The 18,020-nt window shown below is 45.1% G+C and overlaps 1 protein-coding gene across 1 annotated transcript in view; it reads left to right on the top strand.

Annotated features, from left to right (window-relative positions):
• Window positions 1-13,342, top strand: part of RHOJ (ras homolog family member J) — a 55,081-nt gene extending 41,739 nt beyond the window's left edge. The window contains exons 2-5 of the mRNA XM_058026284.1: window positions 4,327-4,385; window positions 10,210-10,374; window positions 11,457-11,552; window positions 12,868-13,342. Coding sequence (XP_057882267.1) covers window positions 4,327-4,385; window positions 10,210-10,374; window positions 11,457-11,552; window positions 12,868-13,014 — 467 coding nt within the window. The 3' untranslated portion in view covers window positions 13,015-13,342. The remainder of the gene's footprint in view (window positions 1-4,326; window positions 4,386-10,209; window positions 10,375-11,456; window positions 11,553-12,867) is intronic.
• The last annotated feature ends 4,678 nt before the right edge of the window (window positions 13,343-18,020 follow it).

Raw genomic sequence — 18,020 nt, 5'->3', positions numbered from 1 at the left:
CCATCCACACCTTGTCCTTCTGCTGTGGTGGCCAAGCTCTGTTGAGGCCCATTAGCAGAACCCCAGACACACAGACCTGCAAGAAAGCCTTGGAAGTGACCCCAAATCGCTATTCAAACTCTAGTAAGCAATACCCAGCTAATTTATGACCTAGCAATCATTTTTAAAGCAGTGTTTTACACATTCTGCACTTGGTTAAAATCACCTAGTGAAGGGAGGGGAACATCTGCCCTGCTGCATCATCTGGTGCAACCCAGACTGGAGAGAAAGGAGGGCCAGGACTGTGCAAATATTCAGCCTCATTTTACTGCAGTCTCTACTGCACTCAGTGTTAAAGGCCAGGTCGCTTCAGTGCTTAATCAATACATCAATACAGTCAGTAAATGACAAGGAGAGTTCATATTTGTCTTGTTACTCCAAGACTGCTCATAAAGTCGAGTTCACAATCCCATAAAGGAGCCTGCAGTACCCCAGTGGCTGGGAAGGAATTCCTCATTGGCTTCCCATAGGCCTGTCCACGGAGAGAACAGGAAAAGATAATAACAGGGTAAGTAAGAGTAAACTGGAATAAAGCCAAAAGTAAGGCCTACAAATCTAGCAGGGCAATCTCAGCTCATAAATATGACCCACCAAGTGGATACTCTGAATAGACTTTTGCCTGACAGAGGCAGACTGATAAACTTGTGGTATAAAAACACCATGAAGTTTTCACAGGCAAAAGCCATTTATTTCACAGGCAAAAGCCATTTATTTTTACATCTGTTTTGCCTGCTTGAAAGTGTGGTGGAAATTTTAGCACCAATACATTGATCTGGACATCACTGTTTCAAGAGCCAGGGATCATTTGGTTTGCCAGTGGGAGCCATTTGGTCCCTACTGCATTCAGAGCCAGGAATCCAAGGACAACACTTGAGGTTTTGCTGGGGTGGTAGCTGCAAATTCAGAGGTGATGTGGGCAGGAATAATATCCTCTGATGATGAGAGAGGCTAGAACAATAGACAAGAAGAAAGAAAATATAAAGTTTGATGGGCAAAAGGAAAAGCAAGGGAGGGGGAAAAAAGGAGAAAAGTAAAAAGGGGAGAAACAGAGAGAAAAAGAAAGAGAGAAAAAGTAAAAATATAGGACTGGTGTCATGCAGAAATTCACAGCAGGACACATAAGGGACAAGACGTAGAAGCGGAATTAAATGTGATATGCAAGCTGGATAGACTCAGGATGTATTTTTTCCAAGAGCCCTTGCAATTCTTATCCCTTGTGTGGGGGAAGAGTAATGGTAGGACACCACCAATCTCTTTATTCCCCCTCAGCATTTCCCAGAGGTGACCAGGAGCCAGACTGAACTGCACAAGCCATCAATCACTGCTCAGTGTGTGGCTCCACAGACCTGCTGCAAAACATCCACCGTGACTTCATGGACCACAAAGCACAGATAAGAGTCTAGGAGTTAAATCCTTCTGGCAGAGCACAGCACACTCGAGGTGGACTGATCCTCCATCCAAACAGCTTATCTCCAAACCATATTAATTACTGGAACACGCCAGCAATTTGTATCTGCACCAGGGCTTTTTGCCAGTGCAGCTCTCTCAGTCAGATGCCACCAAGAAAGAGATGGGCCAGCAAAGCTTCACAGCAGAGTAAATTTCAGCTTTTAAGCTTTTTAAGCTTAAAGCTTTTTAAGACTTTTAAGATGTCTTTGCAAGCAGGACCCAGCCCAATCTGCCAGTGCTCAGGGTGAGCCAGCAGGAGAAGCAGAGCTGGATAACCCTGTCAGCACTGATGTGTGCCACATGGCTCTTCAGATTCAGGCTGATCTGCACTGTCGCAGACATCTTTTCTGAAAAATCCTTTCCTTAGGATTTTTCCTCCTGAGAGGCTGAGAGGCCTCAGGAACAAAATGTAAACATTGATTATCTGCTGCTGTGGAATGCAACAGGTGGATCTGTGATTGGTCTCATGTTGAATGTTTGTAATTAATGGCCAATCACAGTCAGCTGGCTTGGGCAGAGAGTCTGAGCCACAAGCCTTTGTTATCATTCTTTGCTTTTCTATTCTTAGCTAGCCTTCTGATGAAATCCTTTCTTCTATTCTTTTAGTATAGTTTTAATATAACATATATCATAAAATAATAAATCAGCCTTCTGAAACATGGAGTCAGATCCTCATCTCTTCCCTCATCCTCAGACCCCTGTGAACACCGTCACAATCTGCACCTCCATGTGCCTCACAGCTGTCCTAAGAGCATCCTGCTTCGGAGGAGCTCTGCAGGCTCCCTGCACATTCCACAAGCACTGACAGGGAACTGCTGTTCACAGCCCCAGAGACCGCGTGTGCTCCCAAACGCCACCTCGGCCAGCTGTGCACTGCAGCTGGAATGCCGCCTTCAGCTGAAGGGTACATCTTCACAGCTGGTCCTTGAGCAGAGTAAAACCTCCAGAGCAGGTCTGGCTCCTGCATTTCTTGGCACAAGGGCGGATTGGAGGCTTGCCAAGGTTGCAAGTGGGGGAAAAAAAGCAAATTTCCCGCTGGCTCCGGTGAGCTGTGCTGACACCTGTAACCCCACTGCTTCTGAGAAGGCAGCTAAGAAAAGCAGGAGTGTTGCCAGTAACTTACACAGTTCATACCCCTGCTGGGCATTCTGGGATTCCCTACACCACAAAAAGCTGAAAGCCACAGCACCGGGGAGGATTATTTTAAATTATTTCATTCAAGTCAGGTTGAAGGAAGACGATGGGGCATCCGGACTGTCTCCTGTCTGTGTTGGTGGCCATGTCCCCACTCTTGTACTTCTTTCCCACCTTGGGCATCCATTCCCAGTGTCCATGGGAGCTGCAGAGTGCAGGCTGAGATGAGCAGAGGGAGCTCCCTCCCCTTCCCCACCTCCTCCTGAGTGCACATCCCACGGCAGCCCCTGCAGTGCACAGTGCAGCCCATCCTGCTCTCATCAGCAAGTCTGGTCCCCACCGAGCCTTTTGTACTCCCAGGATGTCAGGTTTGCTCTCTTTATGTGCTGACAACACTGCTGTGTTCTGCAAGCAAATAAAGCTGCTGAATAGTCAGCCTGTCCAGTCACACTGGCAGAGACTCTCAGTCCAAGAGATCTCAAACAGGACATTGTTCCCCAGTGCAGGAGCTATTAGATTCCATAAATTTGTAGCTGCTTTTCTGCTACAAATTTTATCACCAAACAAACAAACAAAAAAAAATCAGCAAGATGCTGCATGATGTTTTCAAGCGTCTTTTTTTTTTATTGTCCAAAATAACCATTACTCATACCCAGCCCTCATTAATTGCAAGTTGTGATCACCTGATGGGCACCAGTCTGAGCCTCTTCCCCCATTCCTGACAAAGCTTTATGTTCATTCCTATGTTCTGCCACTTGCCCTCATGTTTAAAAAAATTAATAGTCCATATGCTGCAACAATATAATTATTTTAAGCAACCTTCCTGACAAATGTTTGAAGGCTTCCTGTTGACTAATGGGTGGAACTGGACTGCCCCCCTTTCTTTCCAGTTGAGTAGTAATGATTTAAGCAGATTAACTGGTTAACTAAATGTCATTAACCCAGATCATGTCCTGTATAAGAAATAACACTGGTTACAGGAATCAGCTTATAATGGGGCAATGAGGAAACATTTTTGTCAATGTCAAAATTTGTCAGTGGGCTCAAAATGAAGTTCATAGTGATTTCTGCTAAAGGAGTAAATATGCTGGATGTGAGCAACAAACTAAGCTTTCCTTCTTTTGCCACAGAATGTGGTCAACATCCCTGAAAATATTCCAGCTCCTCTTCTTTCCTGTCCTTCAAATCAGCCACCACACAGCCCCAGGTACTAAGCACTGCCACTGCACCTGAGATGGCACAGGGCAGGGCAGCTGCACCTCCAGTGAGACCCACCAAACACCAGCCACTGCTGAATGCTTCATCATTCCACAGCCTGGAAGGAATAAAATAATAAAAAATCCTCCCAATGATCCATGACCAACCCACCCCAAAGCCCATGGTGGGGAGGCAGGAATCCTGTGCTTTCAAGTCCAGGGTGTTCATTTGGTGTCTGCAGGGACAGGCAAATGTCCCCCTGTCTCTGGACCCTGATGGCAGCAGTGTGTGCAGCTCATCACCCTGGGCTGTTTGTACAGAAATAAGATCTTGGCATAAAGGATTTGCTTTTGTTGTGATTCAGTTTGGGTTGGATAGATGTGCTGGGTTCAGGATGCCCAGTTGAGGACGCCTGCTAATGTTTCTCTTGGCATTTTGGGATTAAAACACATCAAAATGAGGCCACTGGCCTGTGCATAAATAACATTTCTTGTTTCTCTCTGCCAGTAACCGTGACTGTGGGAGGACAACAACACTTGCTGGGGCTTTATGACACTGCAGGGCAGGTAAAGAAATGCAAAACATTTATCATTTTCCTTCCCCATGGTTTGTTTGTTACTGTCATACACTGGGGTTTGTTGTTGGTAATGTTTGTGGAGTTTGTTGGGGTTTATTTTCACAAATAATAGCAATCAGGTTTGAGTTGTAATGGTTGAACTGCTGACCTTCTCCCTTTCATTTTCATTCTGTTTCAGCAGTAAAACACACACAAATACATTCATCCCTGAGATTTTGTTTTGCCTAATCAAAGAAAATAAAGTTTGATGAGGCTGTGCAACCGCCCATATACCCACCTTCCTACTGCAAATACCATGCTTTGTGTAATCAGTGTTTTCTTACCTTTACCACATGGTGGCATTGAAGATACAGAGAATAATTCCCATTTTCAAGATCAGACAACTGCTATAATTCAGCACCAGTCTATCAGTTACCACCTATTGACTTTTTAAGTGGTAACCCAGCCAGATTTGCATCCACCCCAACATCCCAACATTCTTCTCCCAGGACAAGTGTGTCCATTACAAGAGAGTCTGAATCCCATGCTTAGTTACATTTTGAATTCTTTTGCTGTTTCCACTGTCCACACTCTGCTATGGTGTGATTGCACTCAAAGCTTGCAGAATAATTTCACCCCCTGGAGAGAAGGAGAAATTATTTCTCACTGCTTTGCTCTGCCAGCATAAGGAAGCACAGAGTAAAATACACATTTTTTGTGGTGAAATTTCCCTCTCCTGACTCCAAATGCCAGTGAATGACAAAATAAAGAAAGGGACATAGTCTGCACAGAAACCTTGCAAAAAATCATCTGCTGAGAGCAGAGGGAGGAGGCTCCTGGTTCCTCATAGACTGGGAATGTTGTAACCCACATCCACCAGCTCCTCCAGTCCCAGCTGACACTGAAGCCAGCAGGAGAGAAAGCAAATTTGGGAATTTGCTTCACTCCCTCTGGGTTCCAGCAGCCCTGGATGCAGGGCTTTGCTTCCACCAGGAAAGCAGCACCTTCTTGTGCTGCTTTTGGCCATGACTGACTGCTACGAAAGGCACAAACAGTGCAGAAGGAGACCCTGCTGTCTGCGAAAGGCCACTTCAGGCAGAATATACTTTGCAGCACTGTGCAGAGAGATCAAAAAACCCACACCAGAACAGACTGTCACTTCCAGAAAAACCTGCCCTCAGCAGAACTGGGGCTTTGATGCTTTGGGTTTCACTTTCTTTAGTTTTATTCTTATCATGTCTCTGTAGGCAACATCAGACTTAGCTGCTTTGGTGGCCCTTACAGACCACACATCTTTCCTATCCACATGGTGGAAACTGATGATCCAAAACCCAATCCCAAAATATGACCCAAGCCCTTGCCCCATGTCCAAATCCTGTTCAGTCTTTTATTCTGTGTTCACAAACTCTGAGCTCAGAGCCTGTGCCATGATCCATCAGCCCTGCAAGCCTTTGCAAGCCAGACTGGAGTTATATTCAGTTCCCAGTCAGTTTTCACCCCGTGCCTTAATATTCCTGCTTGTTTTTTAGGGCTGACAGTTCCACCTGCCACCCATTTCCACAGCAACACCTCCTCTCACTCATTTGTCCTCCTGAGCCAGAAGGAACACTCAGCTGTCTCTTTGACAAGCCTCACCCCTCCATCCATTCCTCAGCATTTTGCTTCCCACTAGGCAGTTCCCCACCTGCCTCCAAAGCCTTTCTGCAGCTCCCCAAGCCCAGGTCCCTTCCAGACCCTGCTCCAGAGGACGTGGCTCTCCAGGCAGAGCCCAGAGCGTGAATCAGCCCCTGATGACTGGATTGTCCCCGTGGAGGCTGCAGGGATGATGCTTCCCACATGCTCCAGTTATAACAACAGATCATCTGGGTTGTTTCCTCCCTCCTTCTCCTTGTGCTGTGTGGCTTTCCAAAGGCATCAGTGTGAAGTCATAGCCAGAAATAGCCCTTGACACTGCGATGCTATAAAACATATGCTAATGAAATAACAATTGAAAAATGTACTCCTGCAGCAGGACCCTCTGTCAGCCTGAAGGGAGAGCTGGCACAGACCCAAGATTTGAGGTATCTGGCTTTCTCTATCCCTGGCACAAATGGTCCTTGGAGGAAAAAACTGTGGTCTCTTTGCTGGGCTGGACTTAGGTGCAAAATGCTTTAGCAGAGTGTACAAGGGATCAGCACAGTAACAACTTAAAAACAAAAAAAAAAAAAAATCCAACTCTGCTGCATTTTTGGGGCACAAACACTGCTGAGCTGATGGCCAAGGTGGAGGGGAGGGAGCAGCACCAACTGATCTTGGTCCTGACAAGTCACAGGCAAACAACTCAGCAGGGCCAGGTCTGGCATTTCCAGGCCAAACCAGTGGCCAGGCAATGTTAACTGGGAAGCCTTGAGCTCCCTAAATAGCAGGCAGCACAATGCAAGCATGAGCCGGGAAAATAAATAGATAAAAATACATTATTGATCAGCCACAGCCTAAGCCAACAAGGACTCAAGTGCCTTCCCAAACATTACTGTCACTTGCTACAGCACTCCTCCCTGGATGGGGCCCATACCCATGGAAATATTCAGCCCCTTTTTTACATTATTTGTGAGATAGACCATCTCAGAATGGAAAATTACCCAGTAGGGCTGTCTTTCCTAAAGGCGATGGCAAGGTTTTATTTTATTTTATTTTATTTTATTTTATTTTATTTTATTTTATTTTATTTTATTTTATTTTATTTTATATTTTATTTTATTTTATTTTATTTTATTTTTTATGTTATTTTATTTTATTTTTTGCAAGGCCATTAGGCCTTCCTCTGAAAGACAGGTACAGAGAAGGGATCCTTGTCTGATGTGGTTTGGAGGATCCTGTTCATGTTCAGGAGCCCAGATCAACTCTTATCCATGATATTTGTGTTTTAACCTGTCTGTGAAAAATCCCATGTGCCCTGGTGGGAGGTGAGACCTCTGCTATGAGATGCAGGGCTGTCCCTGCTTACAACTTATATAATGCTCTGTGCTGATAGCTCAAATCAGGAATGCTCTTCCTGAAAAAGGATTTTCTAGGGATTCGGAAGGAACAGGAAAATGAAATTAAATGCAGGCTCCTGGAGCTGTCACAGCCAAGCAGAGCGCTCATGGTTTTAATCTGCAGTTTTAATGGTACAGTAAGTCCCAGCCCCTCTAAATATGCACGTCTGGAATATTGAAAATGGCTATATTTAGCAAATTTCTTCCCAAAACTCCTGCATGAGGATTCCTTGAGGCTTGCTGCCACCACGTGGCTGGTTCAGGAGCCAAACCCAAAGCACAGAAATTATCTTTGCTGGTATCAGCCTGCGGTGGCTGTGCCACAATCAACCTCAGGTTTCATGTTCTGCCTTCAAACAATGTCCCATAATCAGGCCGGGCTTTCCTAACCCACAGCATCCACATAAAACTGTCCCTACAATGCAATTTCTCCTCTGATCCCATCAGCTTGGCATCCACTTTGTCTCTATTAACCTCTGCTGGGGGCTGGCTGCCACCTCCGGAGCCTTGGATGAATCTCCTGTCACTGACTTTGCTTCTCCATGAGCTGCATCACTGGTGCACAAACCCCACAAACCCCACAAACATCTCTGAGAGGTTTTTTTCCCTGCTATTCCTTGAATCCACTTCCATTCCTAATCCACTTTCCTGGGAGGTGAAACATCCAAACACCTCGTCCTGTAAATCCTTCTTCAGATCTTTCTATGCCACTGTAAAAACACAGTTATGCCACTTGAAAAATACTCTGATTTTATCCCAAATACTGTGGCTGTGAGGGCTGGTGGAAGTAAATGAGAATTTATTCTTCCTGTCAAAGTAGGTTTGGGACAATAAACATCCAGTTAGACAAAACAAAACATTTTGTTTGTGTTTCAGGATGCTTTTTTTAAACTTTTCTTTCCTGACACAGAGCTAAATTTGGGCTCATGCTTCCTTTCAGAATAAATAATTAATTTTTGGGGGATTTTTTTAGAAACAGTTGGTGCAAACTGGTTTTGAGTAATTCATTGGTATATTTTGGAAAGTAGTGTTGATCCAGAAGGAGTCTGGGTTAATTTATTACCGTACAGTCAGTGAAAAAGAGACTTCAGAAAGGTGATTTGCCAGTCTCACTTCACAATTAAGCCCTCTCATTAGCTGACCCAATCAAAGCAAGGCAGAAATCAGGCTGCACTAAAACATCATCTATTCTGACACACACTGATACAGCCCTGCATCACTTTATCCTGCAGGACAGGCAGCAGCTTGCATTGTTCCTGCCCCTAATGTGGGTTTTCTCTGCCTAAAATAAATGTTCTCAAGTCTGAGAAATGGCACCCAGGTGTCTTTTTTCCCCCTTTTATTAACCTTATTTCCTTTTATTAACTAGTCTGTATCTGCAAAGCAAATCGCACCAGCTGAGCTTTCACACAGTTATAACCCAAATCAACCAGACTGCAGAGATTTGAGACTTGTCCAGAATGCAGAAGCTATAAACTGCAGATCTACATTGCAGTCAGGCTTGACAGCAGCATGTATTATTGTTTCCCACACTCCAACTTTGTGTTCCTTTCCCCTTTTTTAATTCTGGAACCCCTAAAAAAGCCTTTGGAGCAGATGTATCCTCTCTAAAAAGCATCTGTTTCATTGCACTGGAGTTTTCTAAGAGGTTTCATTGAACAGTACCCACCAGACACAGCTACAAATGCTCCCACAGTCAGACAAAGCCAGGCTGTCCCTTTCACATTGCTTGCAAAACCTCTGCTTGCTCTCAGCTTCTCAAGCCTGAAAACAGACCCAAATTCTTCCCTGAAACTCAGCTATCAAAGCCAGCTCATGACATAGCACAGCTGTGATTCGAGTGTCTGAAAATTCACCTTCTTCACCACTATGGAGAAAACATCTCCTTCCACCATGCATGGCCTGTGGAAACACTAAATCACCCACAGTGAGTACCCAGGTGCTGCAGGCTGGATTTGATCTGCTTTTTGATTTCAGGATGTCTTGTGCTGGCTGGCACACTGCTGTGCATCCTGCAGGACTGTTCACCATCACCTTCTACACCAACATCTCCACAGACAACACAAACAAGACTTGTTCACACAATCACAGCATGACTGAGGTGGAAGGGACCATCAAAATTATCTAATTACACACACACACCTCACCAGGGATAGGGACACTTTTCACTAGACCAGCTTGCTCACAGCCCCATCCAGCTTTGAACAGCTCCCAGAGAGGGGGCATCTTTCAGCTCTTTTTGGTAAAATGCTGATAAATCAGCACCCTTGTTCAATGCAGGGTGGTTCCCACCCTCCTTCCAGCAGCCACCTGGAGCTTGGGAAGTGTGAATGAGTATGGACAGTGTTGACCCCTTCACCAAACCCAACGTGACACCTCCCCTTGCAGTCATCCCCTCCTTGTGACTGTCACAGACTTCTTTTATGAAAAATCCTTTCCTTAGGATTTTTCCTCCTGAGAAGCTAAGAGGCCTCAGGAACAAAATGTAAACATTGATTATCTGCTGCTGTGGAATGCAACAGGTGCATCTGGGATTGGTCTCATGTGGTTGTTTCTAATTAATGGCCAATCACAGTCAGCTGGCTTGCACAGAAAGCCCTGAGCTACAAACCTTTGTTATCATTCTTTCCTATTCTATTCTTAGCCAGCCTTCTGATTAAACCTTTTATTCTATTCTTTTAGTATAGGTTTAATATAATATATGTCATAAAATAATAAATCAAGCCTTGTGAAACATGGAGTCAGATCCTTGTTTCTTCCCTCATCCTAAGACCCTGTGAACGCCGTCACAGTGACACTCTTGCTGTTGTCCCCTGGCAGGAGGATTACAACCAGCTGAGACCCCTGTCCTACCCCAACACAGACGTGTTCCTGATCTGCTTCTCCGTGGTGAATCCTGCCTCCTACCACAACGTGCAGGAGGAGTGGGTGCCTGAGCTGAAAGTCTGCATGCCCAACGTGCCTTATGTCCTCATAGGAACACAGGTAAAGCCTCTCCTGAGCATCTGGAAAGGTTTCCTATTGAACTCATAGGAAATTCAGCCAGATTTTCCCATTAGAGGAAATTTCAGGGACTGGGAAAGGAATCCAATGTGCAGGTGTCCAGACTGGCAAAGCTCATCCCATATTTTTATTCAAATATATATTAATGTGTCGTAAATACCTGTAGGGAGAAAAGTTTTCATACAGGTCTCTGATGAGGAGGAAAAAAAACATCAAAGTTTGTGGCTAGAAGCTGAAGCTAAACTTCAAACTAAATTTTAAGAATGGGAGTAACCAGCCAGATGACATGGGAAGGAAGTAGCCTCCCTTCATGCTTTTGTGTCAACATTACAACTGGTGACTCACCATCCTGCTTGTGTTACAGTGATTGTCAGAGTGAATGATCAAACCCCTTTATTTTGGCCTTAAAATCTATTAATCTGTCAATCAAATAAAAATGCATTAAATATGGGTTTGTTACCAAGACAGAGTGGATAGAGATTGTGAGGGTAGGGATTCAACCACATAGAAAATGTCAGAGCACTGGAGAGTAACCTAAGTCAAATTCGAGAAACAGATCAAATACTGGCCAAAACCAAAGTCTTCATGCCACAGGAAAGGCAAATAATTAAAAAATTTGTTTTCTACACTGGAATAATCTAAAACACCCATTTAAAAATAAAAGCATTATCCTTTGAATCACACAGTCTGAAAATGGACAGGTTTGAAATGCCAGAATACTTCACTTCAATGTTTTCTGTGGAGACAAAGGATTTTGTTTCAAGCCAGAGTGAGCTGTGTCAGTCTGTCTGTCAGGGTGGGGTTTGGGTGATGCAATGCAGGGTTGCAGCAGCTTCCCCCACCAGTGGGGTTCTTTCCTGTACCACTCCCATCTGAGCTGTGGCCCAACAACCTGCAAAGGAGAGTTAATTCATGGTAAACTGAAAGAAAAATAAAAGGTAAGTAAATGTGCAATTCATTTCTGAAGTATCACCTGAGTTGAGGAGTGCTACAGATGCCCTGATGTAAAGCCATGAGTGTCTGCCTGAAGAATCACAGCCCAAATTTTGTGTATTTTGCCTTAGATTGACCTCCGGGATGATCCCAAAACTTTGGCGCGGCTGCTTTACATGAAGGAGAAACCACTCACCTATGAGCACGGAGTGAAGCTGGCAAAGGAGGTAGAACAACTTCTTCTGATGCCAATGAGGCTGACTGATCCCAGCTTTCCTCTGGGTCTCTTTCCTCAAGGCTCCCCCAAAGCCCCTTGGCCCCAGACAGAGATTGGAGCCTCTGTTCAAACAGGCTGGGCCCAGGCACACATTGTGACCCCTGAGCTTCTGCTGCAGTGTCAGCTGGAACATAGAATATCCTGAGTGGGAAGGACCCAAAAGGGTCAATGAGTCCAGCTCCTGGGCATGCACATGACAACACCAAAAATCACACCATGTGTCAGAGAGAATGGTCCAAACGCTTCTGATCTCTGGCAGGTGCCATGACCAAGCTCTAAGAAAATCTTTGTTCCTCAAGGTTCCATGTGAGGAACACAGGACAGCAGGCGGCAAATGGGCACCAAAACAGATTTTACTGCCTGTTTTATCTAAGTCAAGTGTTTCTCACTCAGGGTTCTGCCAGGAGATGAATGTGGCAAACCCCTCTCTGCAGTCAAGCCACATCCTGTCAAACTCCTCCCTACCCCTTACAAAAGCACAGACAGCTGGATTCCCACGTATCCATGGCACTGCAGGCAGCAGAGAAGGTGCTCCCAAAGTTTCTGTGGGATTGTACATTTCTCCTGGAAATGCAGGGGGTCAGAATCACTCCCCAGGCTCTGGGGTGCAGGATTCTGTATCCTGGCCTTGTCCCCTTTCATGCTGCAGGTGCTATTACTGTCCCTGGCCCTCAAAATCAGAGCATCCACGAGCAGAACAAGCTTAATAAGCCACAAGGTTGCTGAATAAGCTGAGGCTGCTTTCCTAGGCCTCTGTGGCTGTTTGTGTCATGCCAGCACACCCAGGAGACTCCTATCTCAAAATGTTGCTTCCCCATTCCCAGAAACCAACTGGAAGCCCTCCCCAGGTAGCAGCTCCCTGGGACTGAGGGAGGCAGGACACAAGAGCGACAGTTCAGGGGGGCAGAGCCAAGTGTGTGAGGGGTTCAACTCCAACCCAGCATTTCCTCAGAAGCCTCCCCAGCTGCACAGGCAGGAGGCCAAGCTCCTGGTCCAGCCCTCAAACATGGGTCCAGCCCCTCTCTCTGGAGGGTTGTGCAGGGAATTCCTGAGGCCACTCATCTCACCCCCATGTGGTGAGATACTCGTGTTGATGATGCTTCCTCAGCATGACCACATGAGCTTGTCCCTTCACCACACAGGCAGCCAGATACAGACAGAGAAATGGTCTCACTCCTTTCTAAATGCAGGAAGATGCTGGAACAGCATCATTCTGTGTCTCCCAACAATGGTTACTGACTCTTATTTTCCCTCCTCTCTTTCAGATCGGAGCCCAGTGCTATCTGGAGTGCTCAGCACTCACACAGAAAGGCCTTAAGACTGTCTTTGACGAGGCAATCATGACCATTTTCCACCCCAAGAAGAAGAAGAAGCGCTGTGCAAAGTGCCACAGGTGCTGCACCCTTGTGTGACGTCCCCTGCGAGGCAGAGCCAGCTGAGTTCAGTGAAACCAAGCAGGTTAGAAAGGCAATGAAGGTCACACACAACTGAAACGGGGAGCATGACCAGAAAAGGGTCCTTCTTACCCAAATATAGGAGCTCTCCATGCTGTGACACCTCCAAGCTGTATCACCCTTGGCCAACTCCTGTCTGTGCTTTCCTAACCCTCCAGAGCTGTTTGGCAGCCTGTTCCCACTGCTGCAGACTGCACCAACAGAAACCAGGATGCCTACTTGGCTCCCCACCTTAGGAATAAGGTGAAGGTGGCTTGTGACAAAACAAAGAGCTAAAGACAGCAAAAGAAACAGGAGAAACTCCTTTTGTGGCCTTAAGTAAGAATTTATCAAAATTAGGAATTTGCAATCCTTAGGAATTGAATCTGAATTGACTGAAAGCACATGGAGAAATCTAATACGTAAGATATACACTATAGGTAGGATGTACTGTAAAATTGCTTTTCTTTTATAAGACTTGCTAGTTCAGGAGATACTTCAGTTTGTTCAAACCACATGGAAGCAAAGGTGGAGTGATTCCAGTTTATTTTCACTTAATGGTGAAACTTCACAGCATCAGGATGTTGCTGCACCCAAGCTATCAAAATGGATCAACATTTACCTCCAGACTCAAGGAATGTTCTTACAACTAAAAAAAAAATGCAAATAACTGTATTTTTTACAGAAGAATGTTGAGGCTGAGCCATGTTTCCTTAAGCTGGGAAAGGAAGTACAGAGTTGTAGCATTAATGTACTGAAACAAAGAAATTCTGCCACCAAAGAATGTTGCCCTAGACATGAAATAGCAGCATGGAACAATCTCTCTTCCAACTGAGAACAAGAACGAGACACATTGCCATGGCAACTGAGAATTTACCTTACAGATCAGCTGGATTTCTACATCTCACCCAACAGCCAAGAATAGGAAAAAAAAAAAAAGAATAAAGCCAAAGGTCATACCAACTTTAAGTGCTTTGAGGTGATCCAATTGCCTTAAAATTATCCTTTTTTTATGAAGTATTTCTGTAAAAAACCTCATCAAAGTGAAGTTGTGAACTTGTTGACTTTTGTAGCCTCCCTCCCATTCATTTCTTCTCTGTCTGCTCCCTTTTCTCCACTTCCACAGAGAGTTCTGTTCCACAGTGTGGCTGCAGTCCTCAGGAGGGGACTTTTCCACAAGTGGCAGATGCTGCCACCAGCATGGAGATGGAAAACCCAGCCCATGGGGAAAGGAAGCTCCTGAGCTCCTGTGACCTCCCCTTGCTGCTGGGGAAATCGTGCCTTGTGACTAAAGGCTCTCCCAGGACCCTGCAGCTTTGCACATCGCAGCACACAGACACTCAGAGATGAACTCAAGGGTGTCCTTGTTACCTGCAGCTGCCTCTGGGTACCCTGGCAGTGCCACAAGTCTGCCTTGTCCTGGATTTCATTCCCCAAGCAGGAAATCCCAGCACCAGCACGCACAGATTTGAAGATGTAACTCCTTGCAGAAGCTGTGTCTGTAGCCAGCGTGTCCAGGAGTGCCAGGAGGGAACAAGTGACAGCAGTGAGACAAATGTCCCAGGCTGGGGACACGGGCCCTGCTCCCCTCTGCTCCCCATCCCAGAGACTGGCAGCCCTCTCCCCTTGGGGAGCACGGTGTCCTGGCTGAGAACACACCTGCAACCAGACAAACCAGGCAACTCCAGAGCTGGTGCTGGCCACAGTGACAGCAGCAGGACGTGGGAGCAGCACCCAGGGCACGTGGAAGGGACCAAGGCTGGTGCAGTGCCCAGTCCTGCATCAGGACCTGGCTCATGGATCTGAGCTCCTCCCTCAGCACTAATTCCATTTCCTACAATTGTAGGATGCTTTGTGTTGGAAAGGACCTCAAAGATCATCTAATTCCAACCCCAGTTTACCATGGACAGCCACAGAAACCAGCTCTGACACCCCAGAACATTTCCAGGTAGAAATCAACAGTTCTCTCTGACCAAAGCCATCAGACTCGAGGCAAATGCTTTGCTCTTTTTTTACCCAGTGGCTTCCACTCACCATCCCTTTCCCCTTGCACAGAAACATGGATGAAAACACAGTTGAGCCATACCTGAAACAGACAAGTTCCCCTCATTGCTGGTGACTTTTTTGTGCATATCTTCTGTTTGGTTTTAATACTTCAGAGGCCCTGGCTGCTAAATCCCAGCTCATGCCATGCCACAGAGTTTGTGTCCATCCCCAGGCAGAGCAGTGAGTGTTGTCACCTCAACAGGACACTGTCTATCAGCTGAACTATAATGTGTAAAAATATATTAGAGTATGAGGAGAACTAAGCATGGATTAAAAAAATTAATATTTAGGCTTACAACATGACTAGAAGTCCAGTGAAACAACAACAACAAAAAGGCCTTAAACAGATTTCAGGGAAATTATATCTGCACAGTGCTGCCTTTCACTTCAGTGGAAATTAATTAGGATGATTGGTTTAGCTCATGTAGGTTGCTGGAGAGTGATGTATGAGTCTCTGGTGGAAGAAGGTGAAGTCTGGTTTAGCTGAAGCACAATGCAAGGGCTCAGGTTGAAGCTGCCTGGTTTTCTTAGAGCTTCAAAAAATGTGGAAATAGAGGAAATAGAAGATCCAGAGTGACAGCTGAGCTCATCCTAACATAACAAGCACATAACAAGCACACTGGAAAAGTGAAATGGAGCACCCTGGCATGCAGCAGGGAATGCCACAAATAATTAAATTGGGGTTTTTTGCCTGCCACTGAGTACCAGGGGTGATTGTTAATCTTAATAGAATGGCATGGGATCAGCAGTAAAATCAAAAATCAAGTGAGAAGTTGCAGCATTGATGTAACTGCAGTGGTTTGAGGGAAATAACCTACAAAACATATGGTGAGGGAGAAGCTGAAATGCTGCTGCCCTAATGTGTTAAACTGCAGCAACCTGAACAAATCCTTGCATAGAGGAAGCAGATAGAAAAGTGTTAATATATATACAAAAAATGTTAAGGCTAAGCAGGGGTTTCTTTGCACTTACAAAATGGAGCATGTCAAGCTTGTGAGACAGTAAAATTTCAAGTTTTGCAAACTGATTTTGACCAAAATTTGAATTCTGGGAGCTGCAAAAGAGGGACATTAGTTACAATCCACTGAGAAATGGCCTCTGCACTTCATTTATTTTAATTTTTCTTCAAGCAAAAACAAATGTTTTTTGAAAAGCCATGTGTAATGCAGGTCCCATAAACATTCTTATGTTAGGTTATGTACACACACCTGTCCATGAAATGTGGCAAATTCTCCAGGATCTGCCCTGTTACACTATTTTTTTGGGGGGAGGCAGGGGCAGCACAGGCCAAGAGGCTTTAGAAAGGGTTGCAGGCAGATGTAAGGAGAGTCATTGACTATCTGGCAAGTCATATCTAATGCCTTTTTTAAAAGCAGCAGATGGTGTGCAAAAGGCAGTAAAGTTTATTTTCAGAAAAACCACAACAGCAGACATAGTGCAAGTGCAGGCATAAGGCTACAGATATAAACTTCAAGTTATTTTTCAAGCACCATTAGTAATAAGGAAAGAAAATCAATAAAGGACTGCCAGGTGAAAGGGGATGGGTTTACTCACTGTGAGATGAGCTAGAAATCAGATCCCAATTTCACCTTAAAGAAACACTGTTAAGGAGAGTCATAAAGGTTAGAAACCATCCCTGCAACTTATTTGACAACGTCCCCTAAATGCAGCTGATGTCAAAGCCTTTCCTGACAGAGCTGCCTTTGCTAATAGTCTGCTGTCATTTCAAAAGCACTCACAACTTACAGAAAACTTGCTGGATCCTGTAAAACTCATCTCCTTTGGCCTCTTCTGAAACCTTCCTGTTCTACCCAGAGTTCTTAACCTGAAGCTGCTGTTTCAAACAGAGTTCCCAAAGTATTTTCATGCAAACCCCTGCAAGGAGAGATCAGAGGTATTTGAGAGAGATCTCAATTCATCAGAGAGTTGTTATCACATTAAAACCACCTACAGATGCCTCTGCCCTTCAGAGCCCTGTGAAAACACCAGGACAGTCCTGCCACTTCCAGCATGACTTGAAGGACGTCCCACAAAAACTCACAAAGTTTGTCCTGTGCCTCCCAGAGCTCTGAAAAGTTGGGGAGAAGGCAGAAACAAGGCTCTAACCCCACTCAGGTCCATTCCCATTTGTTCAACTGGATATCTACCCTGTGTAGGTACAGAATTCACCCCAAGTCCAGTATGAAAATCAAAACAATCATTTCAGCAGCTGACATTGATATTTGTCATCTTATTTTCTCTTTAAAGCATTCAAAATAGACAAAGAATTAGATATTGTACTTATTGCATCTTAATATGAAATAAAGTTATTCCAAATACTTTTACTAAAGGGACAGATTTTGGCAGTCCTCCTCCTACTGAAGAGAATCTCTTCACAAGGAGCTGTCTCCAAGTTGTTCATGTCTCATTCCATCCCACTGGCACTGCTCAGGTCATGAGGGAGGCTGATTGGTGATCTGTCCTTGCAGTTTAATTACCAGAAAATCTCTGCCAGCTGCTCTAGTGGTGGTGGCCTGTGTTCTTTTGAATCCCTTCAGGATTGGTGACCCAATCACTCCCCTGGGCAGCCTATCTCTGCCTTTCATTCATGTAGGAAAGTTGCCCATCTGCTTTTATACCTTGCTCTGAGCCTTTGACCTTTTCCTGCACCTTTTTTCCCCAAGTGACACAGCAAATTCCTCTTGACTCACCACACAGAAACCTCACCTGGATTAAAAATAATTTGCAGTGGCATCAATCTGTCTCAGGCCAGGATTGTCTAAAAGCACATTTGTCTTCTCCCACAAAGTAATCCATATGCTCACGATGGCCCAGGGACCATTTGAGGGGTCAAAGAGGGAAACATGTAGGAATGTGGGTGCACATGCCTTTCTCCATGGATTTTCTTTTTCCCTGAGGAGGACCTGTGATGTTGTTTTATCCTACATTAAAAAAGGAAA

Source organism: Melospiza georgiana, chromosome 6, assembly GCF_028018845.1.
Source record: "Melospiza georgiana isolate bMelGeo1 chromosome 6, bMelGeo1.pri, whole genome shotgun sequence".
Taxonomy (NCBI): Eukaryota; Metazoa; Chordata; class Aves; order Passeriformes; family Passerellidae; genus Melospiza; species Melospiza georgiana.
This window is presented reverse-complemented; position numbering and strand designations above follow the sequence as displayed.